The sequence below is a fragment of the Apodemus sylvaticus genome, chromosome 22, assembly GCF_947179515.1.
Source record: "Apodemus sylvaticus chromosome 22, mApoSyl1.1, whole genome shotgun sequence".
NCBI lineage: Eukaryota > Metazoa > Chordata > Mammalia > Rodentia > Muridae > Apodemus > Apodemus sylvaticus.
The window spans coordinates 8,745,403-8,765,884 of NC_067493.1; the positions used below are offsets into that span (position 1 = coordinate 8,745,403).

General features: G+C 38.4%; 1 protein-coding gene across 1 annotated transcript; it reads right to left on the reverse strand.

The window, feature by feature from the left end:
• Nucleotides 1-340: 340 nt before the first annotated feature.
• LOC127673261 (zinc finger protein 120-like) lies at nt 341-19,573 on the reverse strand. The gene is made up of 5 exons (XM_052168844.1): nt 19,526-19,573; nt 9,032-9,158; nt 8,761-8,821; nt 6,480-7,705; nt 341-714 (listed from the first exon to the last, which is right to left on the reverse strand). The coding sequence occupies exons 1-5, from the start codon at nt 19,571-19,573 to the stop codon at nt 341-343; spliced, it is 1,836 nt and encodes a 611-aa protein (XP_052024804.1).
• Nucleotides 19,574-20,482: the final 909 nt, after the last annotated feature.

Sequence of the window (20,482 nt, forward strand, 5' to 3'; positions counted from 1 at the left end):
GCTAAACCGGAGCTCAACAAGTCACAGCGTTAAAAACAGCCTCACCCCTCCTCACGCGTATAGCACGCTGCTTCTGCAGCTGGACAGGTGATGGATCAACACCGTCTCCCCGGTTGCCAAGTTACCAGTGACTGACATCTGAGTGTGAGTTAGTCTTGTAGATGTTTGGGCCTCAAAAGGACCCATGCAATGATCCTTTGTTGTGCAAATGGGGACGTGTTGAGTTTTGAGGGAGGAAGGAACTTCCTGGGCATTTGGCACAGACATTTAGGGGTGAACCAAAGCGTGAGCAGAGCCCAATGTCTCCTCTCAGGATAGCTGCTTTACAACGGGAGGTTGCTCAGGCTTCATGGCCCACAGACAAGCGGACAGACAGACGGCCTTCTGTAAGGCAAGAAGGAAGGAGGCCTGGGGACAGTGGCAGCTGGAGCTCTTTTGCGTTCCTCAGTCTTCCAAAGTGGGAAGTAGGGTCTCTGAGGCCTAGGCCAGACTGTGAGGACAGCTGCCTCACAGGAGGGCGACCACTAGTGAACATGAAGGAGGAGAAAAGATGAATGGGTGAAGCAGTGCCTGGGCCCGGGGCGGAAGGATGAGGGAGGCCATGTGTGATGTGGAAGAGACAGCCTTGCTGGCCCAGATGGGGAGGGAGAGGCTGCATGAAGACACGTGTGCAGCCTGGGGGCCGCCGGCTGTGGCGAGTGACAGGAAGAACAGCTGCAGGGAACCAGAGGAGGAGAGGAGGAAAGGCCACCCCAGACAGTAGCCGTGGCCAGGACCAACATCTTGCTCTGGCTGCAGATTCAGGCCGCATCGCCATTCCAGCCTTTCTGCTGTTTTCCTAAGGCCTTGGATGTATGGACGGCCAGCAGGTCTTTTGTTTTGTGAGGTGTTGCCCTTTTATATTAATCTGGCATCCATGACTCCTACATAGGTACTATTTCACCTGGAGGTCACCTAGTCTCAGTCCGGGCTTATTGGAGAGGGACATGGTACATGAGACTTCTTGGTGGCCTTGTTGTGGTGCCTGCTCTTCCACATGCTGGCCGCTAGATGGTAGCAGGAAACTGGTTGGTTCTGCCCAGCAGGGTGTTTTATTCAGTCTGGCTCTCCTGGCCATGCGTCCCTCTGCCTCAGTCTCAAATCGCACATGTCACAGGTTCATGGATGGTCCGGGGCCAGGCTGAGTGAGATGAAGGCACAGAGGTCTGCTTTTGGGAAGTGGCTGTCTTGGAGCGCTGTCCCAGACTCGCAGGTGGCCTTTCAGCACCCTACCTGTGGCCAAACCCTTTGTAGTGAGTTCCTGCTGTAGAGTGAATTCTATTGTGCATTCCAGGGCTGTGTGGGAGCCAGAAGCAGAGAACTGGGCTCTGAGGGAGTCGAAACTCCCCCTCCTCCCCCACATCCCCCACCCCAACCTCAGTTTGGCAGCTTGTGTGGACAGTAAAACCCTGTTGATGTCTCAGTGTTGTAAGAGATGAGGAAGGACAGTTAACTGACTACTAAGTAATTGTATGAGATAAAATGTTTCTACACAGAAATAAAGGAAGAATTTAGAGACTTTTTAGAGTTCAATGGAAATGAATATGCAACATGCAAAATTTCATAGAACATAAAGAACATTAAAGTGGAGCTAAGAGGAAAGTTCACAGCACAAAAAGTCCACATAAAAAAAAAAGGGGGAGAACTCCCATGCTGGCAATTTAACAGCATGTTTTAAAGGCTACAACAAAAAGAAGTGAGGGAGCAAAGAAAAAAAAGGAGAAGACATCAAGAAATTTTCATGTTGGGGGCTGAAATGAATAAAATAGAAAGATAACAATTAAAACAATTAATGAAACATGGAGTTGGTGTTTTCAGCCTTTTATTAGACAAGATAAGCAAACTCTTATTAAAAGTTAAAGAATATACAAATTAATGAAATCTAAAATGAAATTGGGGATTAAATAACAGGCAATGAAGAAATCCAGAGAGTGGTAAAGACATAGTTTAAAAAGGGTGCACTCCACCAACTTGGAAATTCTAAAAGAAATGGATAATTTCCTCAATAGATTATACATACCAAAATTAAACTAGAGAAAACCAACATAAACAGACATAAACAAGAAGGAAAACAGAATTCATTAAAAATATTTCACCAAAATGAGCCCATGTCCATCAGTTTTAGAGTAGAGCCGTACCAGACTTTCAAAGAGAATTTACAAGAATTCAGTGTATTCAACAATATAGAAACAAAAGAAATATTATCCAATTTATTTTATGAATCCATGATTACTCATATATCCAGTCAGAAAAGACTGAACAATAAAAGAGAATTACAGACCAATCATCCTTAAAAGCACACATGTAAAAATATTTAATAGACAAAACAAATAAAATTAAATATAAAACACATCAAAAGATCATCCACCATGATCAATGAAGAAGACTTCATTCTAGAAACACAGTGATGGTTCAACATAATGGGATTAAAGTGTAAGAAAATCCAAGGATTGATCATCTCGTGAGATAATATAAAATTCTTTGACAATATTCAACACCACTTTATGATAAAATACTTGTAGTGATTAAGGATACAAGGGGCATGCTTAAACATAAAAATGTCACTTTACAAAAAGCCTATAGCCAACATTAAATTAACTGTAGAGATATTCAAATTAATTCCACTAATTCCCAAACTAGACAAGGTGTTCCATTTTCTCTATTACTAACTACCCAATATATAACATAAAAGTTTAGCTAGATCAATAAAACTGAAACAGAGGAAGGTAATATAAATTAGAAATGAGGAAATAAATTATCTTTCTTTGAAAATGATTTGATAGTTTGCATAAATGAAACAAGATTTCACAAAGGCAATTCCTAGGGTTGATGAACACTGTCAGCAAAGTTGTTGAATACATAATCAACTAGAAAAATAAAAATAAGTGGACTTTGTAAGTAAAAATGGGTTTGCATGTGCAAAGAAAATGTAGATATATCATAAACTATGAATTGAATTTTGACACTTGTTGTATGTTTTGCTCCACAATAAATAACATTGAGGAACTCAATAAACATATGTTGGCTAATAACGTACCAAAATCTTTTTAGTCACAGATTACTGTTGGATTTCTTGAAGGTTCTCAAAGACTCCAGTGATATGCAAATGTTTTAATAGATTAATTACATATTAAAGGGTTTACTATTGTATAAATAAACTAGAAAGTACAAAATTTTGATACTTTACTGTGTTTATGAGGTTTCTCTGCATTATGACTTTTTCTTATGGTTTCTAAGAGAACTGCTACATGGAAAGGCTTTCTTTACCAAATGGCATATTCATAGCATTTATTTCAGGATGTATTTTTATGCCTTCATAGATAACTATTGTGAAATATTTTATCACATTGACTGTATTTATAAGATTTCTCTTCAATATATGTTCTGTTATATATTCAATGATGACTATGATATAAAAATGTTGGGAACAAGCAAAACAAACTTGCTCTAAGGACTGCCTTTTGGTTACCAACCTCTATTTAGCCATGAGTTGTAACTAAGTTCAAGTCCCAGGTCATAAGGGACCTGCATACTTAAAAATACTTTGCAAGTTTTCATCACTTGTTTTATTCCCCAAAACATAATGACTGTTCTTAGCAATAATTTCTGTTATCCATGTTTTATTCCTCAAAATAAAATATGTGTTTCTAACTACAAAAAAACCAGTGGGTGTGATAGGCTAAACCATAAAAACTACATTCTGTATCATTTCACATAGAGTAACAACAGTAGAAAATCCTCATTGGTGGGAAATGCAGCTGTAACTTAGCATGGATGTTTGTGGTTTCAGGTTTGAAATCTATATCAGATTCTGGCTCAGGGTGGGGATGGGATGGGGTGATTCAGATAAGCTTCTTAATATATTCTTACAGGATGCATTAATCAGTAACAATTTGACTACAATAGCTTCTTATCATTTCCATTGTCCTGCTGTTTGAATTGTGTTGGAACTCAGTGAATCTCATAACATAATGAATTTACCACATTGCTAAAATTCATAGAATTTCTCTCTAGTATGAATAGTTTCATAATGATGAAGACTATAGAGGTGTACAAAGGCTTCATTATACTAAACACATTCATAAAGTTTCTCTCTAACAAACATTCTTTCATGAAAATGAAGACTACAGAATTGTGCAAAGTCTTGACCTCATTAAAAGGGCTCACGGTGTTTCTGTCTTATCATGTCCATTGCTATGAGAAGTCATAATGAACAAGGCAATTCCTATAAAAGCAACCATTTAATTGAGGCTGGCTTATAGTTTGAGAGGTTTATTCCATTTTCATCATATCAGGAATGCAAAGATTCATGATGCTGTAGAAGCTGAGAGTTCTGCATCTTTATCCAGTGGCAGCTAGGAAGAGACTGTCTTCCAGGGATCTAATATGGGGGGGGTCTCTTCAGCACTGGTAGGAATTTTAAAGCCCACCCCACAGTGATGCACTTCCTCCAAAAAGGCCACACCATCTCATAATGACCCCCTATTAGCTTAGCATATTTAAATTACCACATAACACTGCATGGCCCCCATATGATTGTTCAAACACATGAATATATAGGGATCAAACTTAAACATGCAGAATACATGAGCTCCTACTTCAGAAATCCCCATCCTTTAGAGCAGTCTCAAAAACAGTAAAAGTCCAAAGTTCAAAGACTCTCCTAAGATTAATCCTTTCATATAGTAGTAATCACATACATTTTCAAAAACAAAACCACATCATATGTCTTCATATAAACAGGATACACTTGACTCTTCCTAAAAGTCATTGTGAGGAAGTCCTGTACCTAAAAAAGACCAAAATCCAGCTGATCAATCTCTAAATGTTGCAAGTCCAGGTATGATGTTAAAGCAATCTTCTGATCTATTAACTCCTTTCTGCATTGTTTACTGAAGCACAATTGTTTCATTTGAGTGGTTTTATTCCCTTAAAAAGTTTTCCTGAGCAGGTAACACACAGTTTTATCATCTCAAAATCTTGGTGTCTGTCTCCAAGGTAATTTCGATATCACAGCTTCTTGTTTCAATGTCTGGAATCCATACATGATCATCTCTGGTACTCTGAAAACACAGAGTCACTTTTCCAGCCCTGTCCTCTCTATCACTCTAAGGTCTGGTTGACTCCACTCTCCTGCTCCTGCTGTTCTTGCTGCTCATCCCATGGTACTTGCATCTTCAGGATTCTGGGTTCTCCTGCTGCAAAAATGCTTAACCCATAGCCTCTCTATGATCGCTCAATGATGCCAAGCCTCAGCCGCTCTGCATGACAACTTCATGCTTTTAAAACCAGTAACTCTTGGGTGATTCTTACACATGAACAAGTCCAGCTGCACCACAAGGTCCAACCTTGACTATCTCTGGAACATACCCTCTTTTCACTCAGAAAACACTACCCCGAAGATTTTAACTCAGTGATGCTGATTTCTTCCCCATCGCCTCTAATTTTTGTATTACATCTATCCAGCATAAATTGTCTCATTAGTCTCTTCTATTCTTGCCTCTAAATCCAGAGCCACATACACAAAGCTGCTGACTTCTGCCACTTGATGAGGCTGAAACATGGCCCCTTCCATTACATTATCACCCACTTTCTATTTTTCAAAAACTTCACTGACTAAGCTTGGTGGTCCTGGAACTTGCTCAGTAGAATAACCTTGAACTCAGAGAACTCCAGGTCTCTGACTCGTGAACTCTGGGATAAAAATCTTCTAACCCCATGCCTGGACCTAAGCTTTTCCTTTTAGGTATTAAATTGAAAACTCAGAATAGCAATCAAGTTACCTTCTCAGTTTGACACATACTTGTATCAGCATATCTCCACATGAAATCAATAACCAGGTAATAATAATTCCTAACATGATATAGTTCACATTCATACAACTGCAAATCCATATGTTTCACTGGATGGAACCTTGCCCTAATGGAACCATTCCTTTAACACCATTGAATATCCTTGATCACAGGATTTAGCTTCCTTCAACGTCCTGATGATCCCTTTCATTTTGAACCTTACATTTGTATTTTTCATTTTTTTTTTTTACTTTTCTATGCTTGTTAAAAACTGTAAGGCAACATTCTATGTGGTGATCTTCATGACTTACTTTGTCAAAGCAATTAATGTAACTCTTTAACATAGCCTCAAGGAAACTCTTCAGACAAGGGTAAAAGGCAGCAATCTTCTTTGCCAAGGCATCACAAGAGCCATCTCCAGAGTGGTAATAATCCCAAGCAGCAATGCCTATCATATTCCTAATATGATAGCACCCTAACTCCTACTTAATTCATGATTATACTCAGTAGGTTTGTTTCCAGCACAGAGAATTTGCAGATTTTTCCCTTCTGAATATACTTTACCACATTGATTACATCAATAAGTTTTCTGTCTGGTATGTGTTCTTTGATCATAGTGGAGATGAATGGGTGTTGCAATGGGTTTACCACATTGATTATATTCACAAGTTTTCTCTAGAGTATGTGTTCTTTTATGTCTTTGGAGATCACTGTGACATGAAAAGGCTTTAAAACATTGATTACATTCATAAGGTTTCTCTCTAGTATGTGTCAGTTTATGTCTTTGTATATCACTGGGTCTTGCAAAGACTTTACCACAATGGTTACATTCATAAGGTTTCTCTCCAGTATGTATCAGTTTATGTCTTTGGAGATTTCTGTGACGTGCAAAGACTTTACCACATTGATTGCATTCATAAGGTTTCTCTCCAGTATGTGTTCTTTTATGATATTGGAGAGAACTGTGCTGTGCAAAGGATTTACCACATTGATGGCACTCATAAGGTTTCTCTCCAGTATGTGTTCTTTTATGCCTTTGGAGATCACTGTGCTGTGCAAAGGCTTTACCACATTGATTACATTCATACGGTTTCTCTCCAGTATGTGTTCTTTTATGTCTTTGGAGATCACTGTGCTGTGCAAAGGCTTTACTACATTGATTACATTCATAAGGTTTCTCTCCAGTATGTGTCATATTATGGTATTTGAGAGTACTGTGGCATGCAAAGGCTTTACCACATTGATTACATTCATAAGGTTTCTCTCCAGTATGTGTTGTTTTATGTCTTTGGAGATGAATGCGCTGTGCAAAGACTTTACCACATTGATTACATTCATAAGGTTTTTCTCCAGTATGTATCAGTTTATGTCTTTGGAGATTTCTGTGACGTGCAAAGACTTTACCACATTGATTGCATTCATAAGGTTTCTCTCCAGTATGTGTTCTTTTATGATATTGTAGAGAACTGCGCTGTGCAAAGGCTTTACCACATAGATGGCACTCAAAAGGTTTCTCTCCAGTATGTGTTCTTTTATGTCTATGGAGATCACTGTGCTGTGCAAAGGCTTTACCACATTGATTACATTCATACGGTTTCTCTCCAGTATGTGTTCTTTTATGTCTTTGGAGATCACTGTGCTGTGCAAAGGCTTTACCACATTGATTACATTCATAAGATTTCTCTCCAGTATGTGTTCTTTTATGTATTTGGAGAGCACTGTGCTGTGCAAAGGCTTTACCACATTGATTACATTCCTCAGGTTTCTCTCCAGTATGTGCTATTTTATGATATTGGAGATGACTTGATCTTCTAAAGGCTTTACCCCATATATTACACTCATAGAGTTTCACTCCAGTATATCTTCTTACATGCCTGCAACGTTAATTAGCACATGTGAAATCTTTACCACATTCATAACTCTGATCAATCATTTAATCAATATGAATTATGTTTACAATTTGTCTAATGGTAAAGAAGTAGCAGATCTTAAGGTTTTAGCAATGTATATGTTCATGGTGTTCTCCCTCATCATGAGTAGTTCAAGACACTTGTGATAGTTATTACATGGCTCATATTTATAACACCATCTTTTTATATGATGTATTTTAGCTATCTGAAGAAAGAAAAACTCTGATCTTTATAACACTGATTGTATTCATATTTTCTCCTCTCGTGTGAATTACAACACTTTTGACTATTAACCAGAACACACAGAAAAATTTTCAAATTCTTAATACCCATAAAGGTTTTCTGAACTATGAGTTTTGGGATATTCCCTGTAAAAATAGAAAACCAACTAATTGCAAATATCTTTCACATTCCTAATTTCTATCAAAGTCAGAATACTATGTATCTTCTTGTTTTAGAAGAAAAATTTTGTTTCCTCTTTCAATATGCCTCAGCTCACATCATTTTTATCCATTGTGACACACGATATACCTAATAAAAAAGAATGATAAATGAGAGTTTTACACATTGCATTCACACTGTTTGAATTTTTGTTTCTCATACCATGTGCAATATAGTCTAATGTTTCTCCACAACAACATTCTTGATACTCATAAAATGCTCTCTCACCAATCTTAACTATATTACTATAAGAATATGAGTATCACCAAACTTTCTATGGACTAACTGCTTATTAGAATGTTTTGGATATAGATTTATCATTATTCATCATGCAATTTCTAAATACTTTGAGCCTATACAGAATGTCAGGTCCACAGCATAGCTCTAATGGAGCTATTAATCAAATGGATACACAAACCAGATATTGGATCTTGAGGTACATGGTTTTGTAAGAATAATATAATCATAGCTACACCTAAAAGACTGTTATTTTATAGTCTTGCTTTTAACTGGAGATTCCATAAGATATTAAAGTTTCCTCAGAGATAGTTTTGTATAAGCTTGCACATGAAAATTACCTTTCAGGTTTTCTACTACTTTGACAATGTTCTTCAAGATGATGGTTTTCCCAATCATAGCCTAAAACACAGTACAAGAAAATGAATGATACAGTATTGGAAAATAGGCAAAATTAAAGATACTGTGAATTTTAACTGTACTGTGAAAGTTACAGTGAAAATTCAGTGAAACTGAATTATTCAGCTCAATTTTTATACAGTTAAAATAATAGAAGATCATCAATAACCAAGGAACATTTTTTCCTTCTGAAAAAAAAAATAACAGTCTTACCTATAGCTTTGAGGTTCAGGTATGTTTCAAACATCACATTTTTGTAGAGACTCTTCTGGGAAGGATCCAGCAAATTCCACTCTTCCTCCGTGAATTTCACATGCACATCATCAAAAGTCACTGCATCCTAAATACCCCATACAAATGTACAACACAAAGCATGATACTAACATCACTGGAAAACAAATATATGCTTTCTCAAATATATACTCATATAATTCTCGTGCTTGCTCTGCTTATTTTCTGACTCAGAATTTATAATTACTGTGTCATTTTAGAAGGAGCTTTAATTATGAGATACACCTCTGTTACTTTTGAAACTTTGAATAGGACACAGCTTTGCCAGAGAAATGTAACTTGAGAGGGAGATGCAGAGGAAACAGACCCACAATACCGAGCACACATTTGAAAAATTGCATAAACAATTGCTAACAACAAACATGATGGGCAATCTGTGTGTATTTTCTCATGTCTTTAATCACAGAGGCACAGGCATGTGTATGCCATTTACCTAGACTCCGGCATGGCCTTTGTAATGTGTTCTAGGAGACTAAAATGTATATTTTAAGACCCTCAATCCCTACAAAAAACAACCATGGCAAAAATGATACTGAACTCAAAGTTCTTTATGAAAGTTCCTACAAAGAATTACAAATTCACAGCACATCTGTATTCATCTGGAAGAAATATGAAGTTTAATCTATAACATTTGGTCAAATTTCAATACTAAAGGTATGGATGAAAAACCACAGAGCCAGGCAGTGGTGGCGCACACCTGTAATCCCAGCACTCTGGGAGGCAGAGGCAGGCAGATTTCTGAGTTTGAGGCCAGCCTGGTCTACAACGTGAGTTTCAGGACAACGAGGGTTATACATAGAAACCCTGTCTCGAAAAAAAATATCAAAAAACAAAACAAAACAAACCAAAACAAAAAAGAAAAACCCCACAAAAATATGCTTATATTACAAATACAAGACATGTGTATTTTGTGGTTTCCCTACTACTTTAAAGACAGACAAAGCTACACAGCGAAATTTGTTTTGGAAAAGAAAAGCAAAAAATAAAATAAATATAAAACATAAAACCACTACACTTGATTATCACTGATTAGCAAATGTATATATTCTATTTTCTATGATTTAAGGAAAGAGATTATAGTGCATATATGGGAGCATGAGAAGAAAGTTGAAGGGTCAGTTTCAACCACAACACAGAACACATCAAGGACACACACAATGTTTTCCCTCTAAAAGAAATGCGGGGTAAAATCTGGAGCAGAGACTGAAGGCATGGCCAATGAAAATTTGCCCAACTTGAGAGTGCCATTCTATGGACAAACGCCAATCCATGACATTATTAATGACACTCTGTTATGCTCCCACACTGAAGCCTTAATTAATTGTCTATTGAGAGGATCCACCCACCAGCTGACTGCAAAAGCTGCATAGATCCAGAGTCAAACCTTGCATGGACCTTGGGGAATCTTATGGAAGAGTTGTCAGGAAGATTGAAACCCCTGAGGAGGATAGGAACTCCACAGGAAGACCAAGAGACTCAAGTAACAAGCACCCTTGGGGACACTCAGAGACTAAGCCACCAACCAGAAAGCATACATAGGATGGACTAAGGCCCCTGGCACATATATAGCAGTTGTGCAGCACAGAGGCTCAGAAGTTCATCTAACAACTGTAGCAAGGGCTTTCCCTATAGCTGTGGGGGGGGGGGGATATTTTTTGAATCTGTTTCCTTAACTGGGCTGCCATGTCTGGCCTCAGTGAGAGAGGATGTACTTAATTCACAAGAGAATTGATGCACCAATTTTGGGGATACCTGGGGGCCCCAAAACCTCTCAAAGAAAAACAGAGGGGACTGGGGGAGGGACTCTGCCATAGCAAGGGACATATAATGGGGATAGTGATAAGGGTGACAAGGAATATATAAATTATTGGAAAAGCAAAAAAAGAGAGAAAAAATAAAATTTTCATTCTATAAACACTATCCTGGAAGGTATCTGGAATGGCTCCTACCAGAAGATCTTCCACAAGCTTCACAAAGAGAGCCAGACAGGACAGACAAGCAGCCAAAGACATCATCCTATCTAGAAGCTTTTTGTTTCAATCAACTGCATCCTGACCTTTGACACTATGGGCAAATATTCATCCTGTGATGAAAATGCATTCAGTCTTTCTTCAGGGATCCTAACAGTCTGCAGGAACTCCTACACTGTTCAAACATCTAAAGTCTCTTCTGACACACAAGGCAAAATCTTGAAGGTCACCTCTTGTAACAGTTTGGGTACATCCTCTCCTTGTATACATCTCTCCATGGCAGATTTATCAATGCTTTAGCTACCTCAACAAGCTGTGGTAGCAAAATGAAATTCAAGAATCATCTTCATAATTTCAGTGCAATGAACTCTAATGGAGTCTTCCCTATGGCTCTGACTCTGCCAAAAGATGGCTGGAATCGTGCCAAATTGAAACCATACTGGAAGAATCCGGGATCTCGAATATATCATTTATCCGTTTTCAGAAGCCACACTATATGAAAGATCCTCTTAAGTTTGGCTTCTAAGGTGATGGACTCTGCCTCACCTGGCCCGCTTATAACAGCTAGAAAGTGAAAAAAATCAAGATGTCCCTCAACCAAAATTTGGATAAAGATTATGTCATTCATTTACAAAATGGAATTCTATTCAGCTAGTAAAAGCAAGAACATTATGAATCTTGCAGGCAAATGGATACAACTAAATACTATTATCCTAAGTAAACTATCCCAGACCCAAAGGGACATGCATGTATGTACTCACTTTATCCTTCAGATGACTGTAGCTCTGAAAGTTTGAAATGCTATCAACTTCACCTCTCTCCTGATTATGTTTCCTTATGGATTGCAAGGATTTCTTACCCGGCCCACCTCCTCTCCTAGCTTCCAACATCAACAAGCAATCTCTCTTGAACATAACAAACAGGTCAGTAAAAGAGCCAGCACTCAGCCAACACTCTAAAAATCTACAAAGAAAACTGTAACACAGGAATAACACTCCCACAAAAATAAGAAAAACTGAGAAACTAGTACCTAGACCAATAATCACCAAAAATGCAAATACCTAGGACCAGCATAGAAAGATATGTAATACCAGCCAGGAAAATAAGTCACCATCCTCAGGCTCTCACGCCTTTCCTTTTCCACAAACAACCTCTTTTGTATCAGAGCTCTTGTGTGTTTTACTTTCTCAATATATGTTAGAGAAAGAGGAGGGGGAAGAGGAGGAGGCAGAGGAGGAGAGGAAGGAGAAGAAGAAGAAGAAGAAGAAGAAGAAGAAGAAGAAGAAGAAGAAGAAGAAGAAGAAGAAGAAGAAGAAGAAGAAGAAGAAGAAGAAGAAGAAGACTACGACGACGACGAAGAAGAAGAAGAAGAAGAAGAAGAAGAAGAAGAAGAAGAAGAAGAAGAAGAAGAAGAAGAAGAAGAAGAAGAAGAAGAAAGAAAGAAAGAAAGAAAGAAAGAAAGAAAGAAGAAGAAGAAGAAGAAGAAGAAGAAGAAGAAGAAGAAGAAAATCAGCATAAAGAAAATATTTCCAAGAAAACCACAAATGAAAGCTTGCATTGACTAAAGGTAGGTGTCTATTAATGTACAAGAAGCATCAAAAACACCAGATTGAGAAAGACACGTTTGTCACATCATAATCAAAACAATAAACATATTAGTTAAAGAAACAAAAAAAAAATATAGCAGAAAAAAATTAACAAACCAAGCAAAAGAAATACTAGTAATGTTTGAAATCAGAAATATTAGATTCATATCTGTGTTCTTTTGTTTTAAGGAATAAATTCATTCCTTATGCAATGTTCTCCCTGCATGTATTACTGCAGGCCAGAAGAGGGCACCAGGTCCCATTACATATGATCATGGAACACCATGTGGCTGCTGAGAATTGAATTCATGGCCTGTGTAAAAACAGCGAGAGCTCTTAACCTCTAAACCATCTCTCCAGGCCTAATCCTGCCTTCTTAATGTATATTGTAACAGACAAAAAGCTTCGGACACAGTTGTTGCATAGTCACAGAACCCACCCAAGCTTCTACAAGAAAGCAACTAGTCCAGATGTTTTGGACAGAATTACAATCCGCCGTGATACTGAAGTTATTAAGAGGTCATTGCCTGAACTAGCAGGTTAGAAGCACCACTACACACCTCACAGGTGGTCACATTGGGCTGATGTTTCTGATCCAACCCCATAGAGGACCCACCACCCCAGTGCATACAGCTCAGCTGCATGTTCCTTCCCATTGTGAGCAGATATCTTGTGCTCACCATGTCTTGATTTCAGCATTTCCCTGAGGTCCCCCTCACAGCAAACAACAGCAGAGCTCAGAGCAGGACACAGAGAATCATTCAAACTGCATAGCCACAGGGAACACACCAAAAGGCACCCTGAAGATCCCACCTCTTTGTCTGACTGGCAGGTCTGCCTGGCGCCCTTTGATTGGCCAGTGAGTCTTAGCCCTCCTCAGGTTAAAGTGTGCTTCCTATCCAGGACCACACCTACTCAAGATCTCAGGAGTGGTTTGCATTCCATTAACATTTGAAATAAGATATCAAGAGGCATCACACCCCACACAGCCCTGAGGGAGGAACAACATTCCAGCTTAGGCTGGTCAGCTTCCTGCTTCTCCCCGTCTGAAGCCAGGACCCTGCATTTACCAGTACCTGTGCCTGAGCTCTCCTCAAAACACTTGTCTTCTTTCCATAATAATGATGAAAAGTTTGCCTAGACCATTACTGAAGGTTCATTGGATGTATCTATCTGACCCAGGAATTGATGACCCAATGTAACACCAGCCTGGTCTACAGAGTGAGGTCCAGGTCAGTCTCTGTTATACAGAGAAACACTTGTCTCAAAAAAAAAAAAACCTGAAACAAGTGGGGTTTGTTTTTGTTTGTTTGTTTTGTTTTGTTTAAATCCTGGGCTCAGGGAAACTGAAGCACCTTTCTCAAACAACCCCTAAGAAAAGCCAGAAACATAAGCGAAACATAAGGGAAACACTGTTGAGCACTATTACTAGTCAGCACATTTTTAACAGTGGCGAATTAAAAAACAAAATACAGTTGGATTAGTACAGATTTTCTAGATAAGCCTATCTCAAATCATAGAGAAAAATGAATCTTTATATATATAAAGCTTAGTTAACATAATGTGCTTAAAAAGGCTGTCAGCCAAGGGGAGTTAGAAAAATCAAGGACTGGTGGATTTCATGTTGCAGGATATTACAGCTGATCTTCAGTGTATACCAGCATATTTAAGAAATAAGTACTTTCTAATGCCAGTTTAAAAAAAACAAACAAACAAATCACCTTTGTTTTATAAAATAAAATAGTACAAGTACCAGAACAAAAGAACTGCTTTTTCATGACACTTCTATAGGTAGGTTGCAAAAAGCACATATAGCCTAGATCAAAAGTGGATAAGAACATCACAAAAGATCAAGATTAAGAAAGAGTTTCTCACTTCAAGAGGTATAATTAAGAAACATCCCCCAGAGTAAGCAAGGTCAGAGTTAGGGTTAGGGGATTAGGGGGTTATGGTTAGGATCAGGACAAGGGTTGTTAGGGTTAGGATGCTTAGGAAATTAAGGGGTTAAGATAGGATTATAGATTTAGGAAAAGTCCCAGGGCTAGGCTCATGGATAAAGTTAAGATGGCCACCATTATTCTTGATGGTCCCACTGAGTCAATCGTATCCCTGTTACACAACAAAGAAATGTTAGGGTTGTGGTCAGTCTCAGGATCAGGTCAAAGGATTTGTTTGTTGTTGTATGTGAACTCAGTTTCTATCTTTTTGCTCATCTGCCTTCCTAGTCCTCATTTTTTTTTATAATATCAAAATCTTTCCTGTCCCAGTGAAAGTGGAATGTGAGTTATCCGTGAACCTAGAATTCCCAGATGGGAAATATTTTTACATTATTATGAGGTCCTGTTCACAGACAACAGAAAACCACTACTCCTTTAGTTTTTCTAAGTTTCATCTGGGGATCCTCATAAGATGTACAAAATCATGGGACTTGGTGCCCCTCTTTGGTAGTATCATAAGTATTGCATGGGCCATTTGTCTTCACCACATCTTTAGTAAATATAACCACATGGTACAAGACAAAATGGTCTCCATCATTACTCTTGCTGGTCTCAAGGAGTCAATAGGAACCCAATTGCACAAAATACCACAACTATAAGCTATTCATTTTATATCTTAATGTTTTGTTCTGTTCTTATTCTGATAGCTTCTACCTTATTCACTCAATGGTTTCTCTAAAGAACCTAAAAGTTTATCCATACCACTTCCAAACTAGCATACTGAAAAAGGAAGTATTGACTCTGATATTCACAAAGTCCAACAGATAATCAAGGGACAAGTTGCCAAGGGCAAGACAGACTGCTGCCAGCAAAGAATATCTGTGCTACTCTGTGTTGGGTCTCAGTGTCAGTTATTTATGCAGCTAATTCCCCTCAGTGATAAAATGGACTTCAGTACTCTTCTGCTCTAGATATGTATGGTTTACTGTCTGTCCAAATTAAAAATATGCTTTCTAAAGATTTTTTGTGAAGTTTTCACAAAATAATCACTGAAAATTATGGAAAAAAATCTTGGACAAGCAATAAACATAAAATTGTGGCTTAATGAAATTTGTCTTTTATTACTTATGTATAGAATATCCACATGGGATCATGATTTATTCTTCACATCTTTTTCTTAATACCAAATAGATTACAAGTAAAGTAAACTGGTTAACTTAGACTAAGTTATTTTTATTTAGAATAAATAAAACTTAAAAATTAATATGAATAGACAAATGTATTTTTAATCAATAAATCCCCACAGGTAAAATAAATATGAAATGACATTATGTCTCTGAATCGTTATTTGTAATGGGTAACATGAGGATATATATTTAAATTGTAATGTCTACTTTTAAGTACCTGATATATGTAAACATACAGATCTGGTCACAGTGGTATCTCTATGAAACCTATCCCAATTCTAGTACACAACATGGTCACTATCCCTTAGGGTTCTAAATTAGTTTTAAAGATTTTTGTTTTCCTAGAGCAGGATTTGTTTTTTATATTGGACATTGTCTTCACGCAAAGTAAGAATGATACATGAGTGCTTTTGAAAATGAAATATACATGTGTAAATATTTATATAGACGAGAACACTTTAATAATTTAAACAATATTTATTTCCCAAAATGCCTCATTATAAACCAATAAATATACTAAGATAGAAAGATCAGCACAGGGTTTCTGACTTATTGTCTAAATTAAACAACAACCATTTTCATATCTTCAACTCCCTTGAATTAATATAACCACAGAAGGCCTTTTTAAATGTTATTAAAACTCTGTGAAATGACAGGACATGGGCGGCCAGTATTTCTATAATTTGTAGGGGGAATAACTAGTTAGGTCATGTGAACTTGTCTAAAGATATCCTGAGTAAATTGTTTTTGATGTATAGAATGTACTTCAGGGCTGGATAGAAGGCTCAGCATTTAAGAGCACTGGCTGCTCTTCGAGAGGTTCTGAGTTCAATTCCCAACAACCACAAGGTGGATCACTACCATATGTCACAGGATCATATGCCCTCTTCTTCTGTGTCTGAAGACAGGGATATTATGCTCCTTTATATGAAATAAATAAATAAATCTTTTTTTAAAGAAATGCTTTGTCAATTTTCTTAAGGGAAAAACAATAATTTTACCTTTTATCCTTTGATAAACTATGATACTTTTAAAATGTGCTATCATTGAAACTTAGAAAAGGGGAATAAAAATATTTTATTCCCCACTCCTGAATTAATGTTCTGACAATAAATTGTCGATTTATTTGTTAAAACTATTTTAACTTTTGGTGTTAAAATTTAATGGTCTTAAAAAAGAAGTATTTTTATAGAGAGACTTCTATGTCTTCTACTCTGATCCTATATAGTTGGAGTTCAAAGTCATCCTTTTATCTTCTTAAAAAGCTTTCTGAAAGCACATTTTCTAGACAGAAAAGAGCCAGGACTACTGAGTATCATTGGCCATCTTATTTTTCATCCCAATCATTGGACAGAAACAATAATTAAAGCCACCTTTTTGTGGTAAATATTATTATTTTTTTATTTTTTTACCACAATTGAATGATAAGTTTTCCAAGTAAAAGACACAAAAGACTTGGTATTTATAATAAGATTTAAAGCACTAGAATTGGACGGACTATTTTGTATAGTTCCTGTTAATAACTGTGAGATATCATTTGTCCACAATGGGGTAGCTAGAGAAAGGACCCACGGAGCTGAAGGGCTTTGCAGTGCCACAGAAGGAACAGCAATGAGTCACCCAGTACTCCCAGAGCTCCCAGGGACAAAATCATCAACCAAAGAGTACACATGGAATTACTCATGGCTCCAGACACATAGGCAGCAGAGGATGGTATTGTTAGACACCAAAGGGAGGAAAGGCCCTTGGCCCTGGAAAAACTTGATGCCATAGTGTAGAGGAATATCAGAAAAGAGGAGCAGTTTAGGGTTGATTGGGGAGGGAAGATGGCATAATGAATTTTGGGGGGAGGGGGAACCAGGACAGGGGACCAAATTTGAAATGTAAATAAAGAATATATTATAAAAAAGAAAAAAAAATGAATAGAAAAAAATTGGATACAATGGTCAAAAATAAATCTGGATTATAAAACTTTACTGGGACTAAACAACAAAGAGTTCTGTAACATATGAGAAAGCAAAGTTACAAACAATTGGAGAAAGGAAGAAGAGGAAGAAGAAGAAGGAGAAGAAGAAGGGGAAGAAGAAAAGGAAGACGAAGAAGAAGAAGAAGAAGAAGAAGAAGAAGAAGAAGAAGAAGAAGAAGAAGAAGAAGAAGAAGAAGAAGAAGAAGAAGAAGAAGAAGAAGAAGAAGAAGAAGAAGAAGAAGAAGAAGAAGAAGAAGAAGAAGAAGAAGAAGAAGAAGAAGAAGAAGAAGAAGAAGAAGAAGAAGAAGAGGAGGAGGAGGAGGAGGAGGAGGAGGAGGAGGAGGAGGAGGAGGAGGAGGAGGAGGAGGAGGAGGAGGAGGAGGAGGAGGAGGAAGAGGAGAAGAAGCAGGAGGAGGATAAAGTCTGGAAAATATTTCCAATAAAATCATAAATGAAAATTTTGCTAAACTAAAGAAGGTGTCTGATAATGTACAAGAACCATCAAAAATTCTAAACAGACTGAGAAAAAGTCCCTTTGAAACATAATAATCAAAACACTAAATATATAAGATAAGCAAATATTAAAACAAAAACTGCAGCAGAAAAATTTAACAAACTATACAAAACAAAAATTAGAAATGTATGAAATCACAACTATTAGCTTCATATCCATCTTATTTTTATGGAATTAATTCATTACACACACAATGTTCTCCCGGCATGTATTCCTGCAGGCCAGAAGAGGGCACCAGATCCCATTACATATGGTTTTGAGCCACCATGTGGTTGTTAAGAATTGAACTCATGAACTGTGCAGGAACAGCCACAGCTCTTAACCTCTGATCCATCTCTCCAGGTCTATTCCTGCTTTCTTCTTGTATATTATAAAAGACAAAAAGATACTGCATAGTCTCAGAAGCCACCCATGCTTCTACAAGAAAGCAACTGGTCCAGATGTTTTGGACAGAATTACAATCAGCCATGATACTGAAGTTATTCATAGGTCATGGCCTGAACTATCAAGTAAGAAGCAACCACTAGAAACCACACAGGAAGTCACATCTGGCTGATCATTCCAATCCAACCCCATAGAGGACACACTGCTCAATCACATTTTCCACCCCATTGTGGGCAGTGATCCTGTACTCACCATATCTTGATTTCAGAGCTTCCCTGAGGTCCCCTCACAACACACATCAGCAGAGCTCAGAGCAGGACACAGAGAAGCATTCAAGCTGCACAGCCACAGGGAACACATCAGAAGGAGAAGGTGAGGGAGAGAGTGAAGAAGATCAATCAGCATAAATGTCTAGAAAACATTTCCAATAAAATCCTAAATGAAAATTTCCTAAACTAAAGAAGGTGCCTGTGTAAGAATAGCCGGAGTTACTATAAGTATATAGCCAGAGTTAATGTAAAAGCATGCAAAATACCAAAGAGTTTGGGGAAAAGTCCCTTTACTGCACAATAATTGAAACACTAAGCAACTAAAGTAAAGCTATAAAAAAAACTACTACAGGAATAATTAACAAAACTAAGAAACAAAAACAAAAACAAACAAACAAAAAAAAAACCAAGTTACCCTGGGACCTAGCCCTGCAAAACCTACAGCCCTTGACCCCAACCAGCTGCAACTTGATCATTTATGTTCCTTGGGACAGCGCCAGCCCAGACCTCTGTAACCTCTACCAGGTCTTTGTCTTTTCTCAGCCTGTGTCATTAAGGAACAGGATGCAGTTTATTGGCCTGTGAATTCTCTTCCTGTCTCACCAGCTCACAGCCAGAAGTCAGGGCCGGGGGCACAGCCCAGCGATCCATGGCGGCCAGGCTCGGCTTCTGTTCCCACAGGAGGGTCGTGCCAGGAGGCCACTGTGCCTTCCTGGAGGAGCACAGAGAGGGTTTGCACTCTGTCCCCCTGCAAACTTCCAGAGCGGGAAGCCCGCGTCTTGCCAGGCCTCTCCAAACTTACAGACTGCTTCTGTGGAGACAACAGGAGGAGAGCGCGGTGTGACTTGAGAGCTCACAGACACCTGCAGCATGGAGCACTATCTTCATCCGGATGCGCAAGAGAATGCAGTCCCGTTCCACAATTCCAGGCCGGGCTGCTCAGAGTCCAGGAAGCTAAGCAATTCCAGCAGTCGCTAAATGCACGCACTCACCTCCTTCCCGCCTCTGCCAGACCTCTGACTAACAGGCACATTCAAACTCGTAGCCCACTTTCATTCATAAAAATTAAAGACAGGAAATGACAACATTCCAGGAGGCTGGATGCAGGGCGGGCGCTGAGGTGACGTCAGGGGTGGGGCCAGCGGTTGCCGGGTGACAGACAGGGACGCCAACATGGCGCCCACCAGGGGCTGAGGGGCAAGGTTACGGGGCGGGGTTGGGGCTCAGGGAACTTCAGGGGGCGTGGCGAGGGTTTGCTGGGTGTCAGTCAGGGAATCCAACATGGCTCAGCCCGGGGCTGAGATAGATGAGTAAGGGGCAGGGTTGGTGTGATGTCAGGCTCAGGGCCAGCAGTCTCTGAGTGACTGACAGTGATGCCAATGTGACATTTTCACTGAATTTGAAGAAATATATAATTATGTGTGTTAAATTTGAATTTGATGTACAATAATACACATGAAAGTGTACACATAGATAATACATCAAAACTGATTGACAAACAATGTAAAAAATTCCAATCAAATTGATGGCTTTCATGGAAAAATACTTCTTATAAAATTG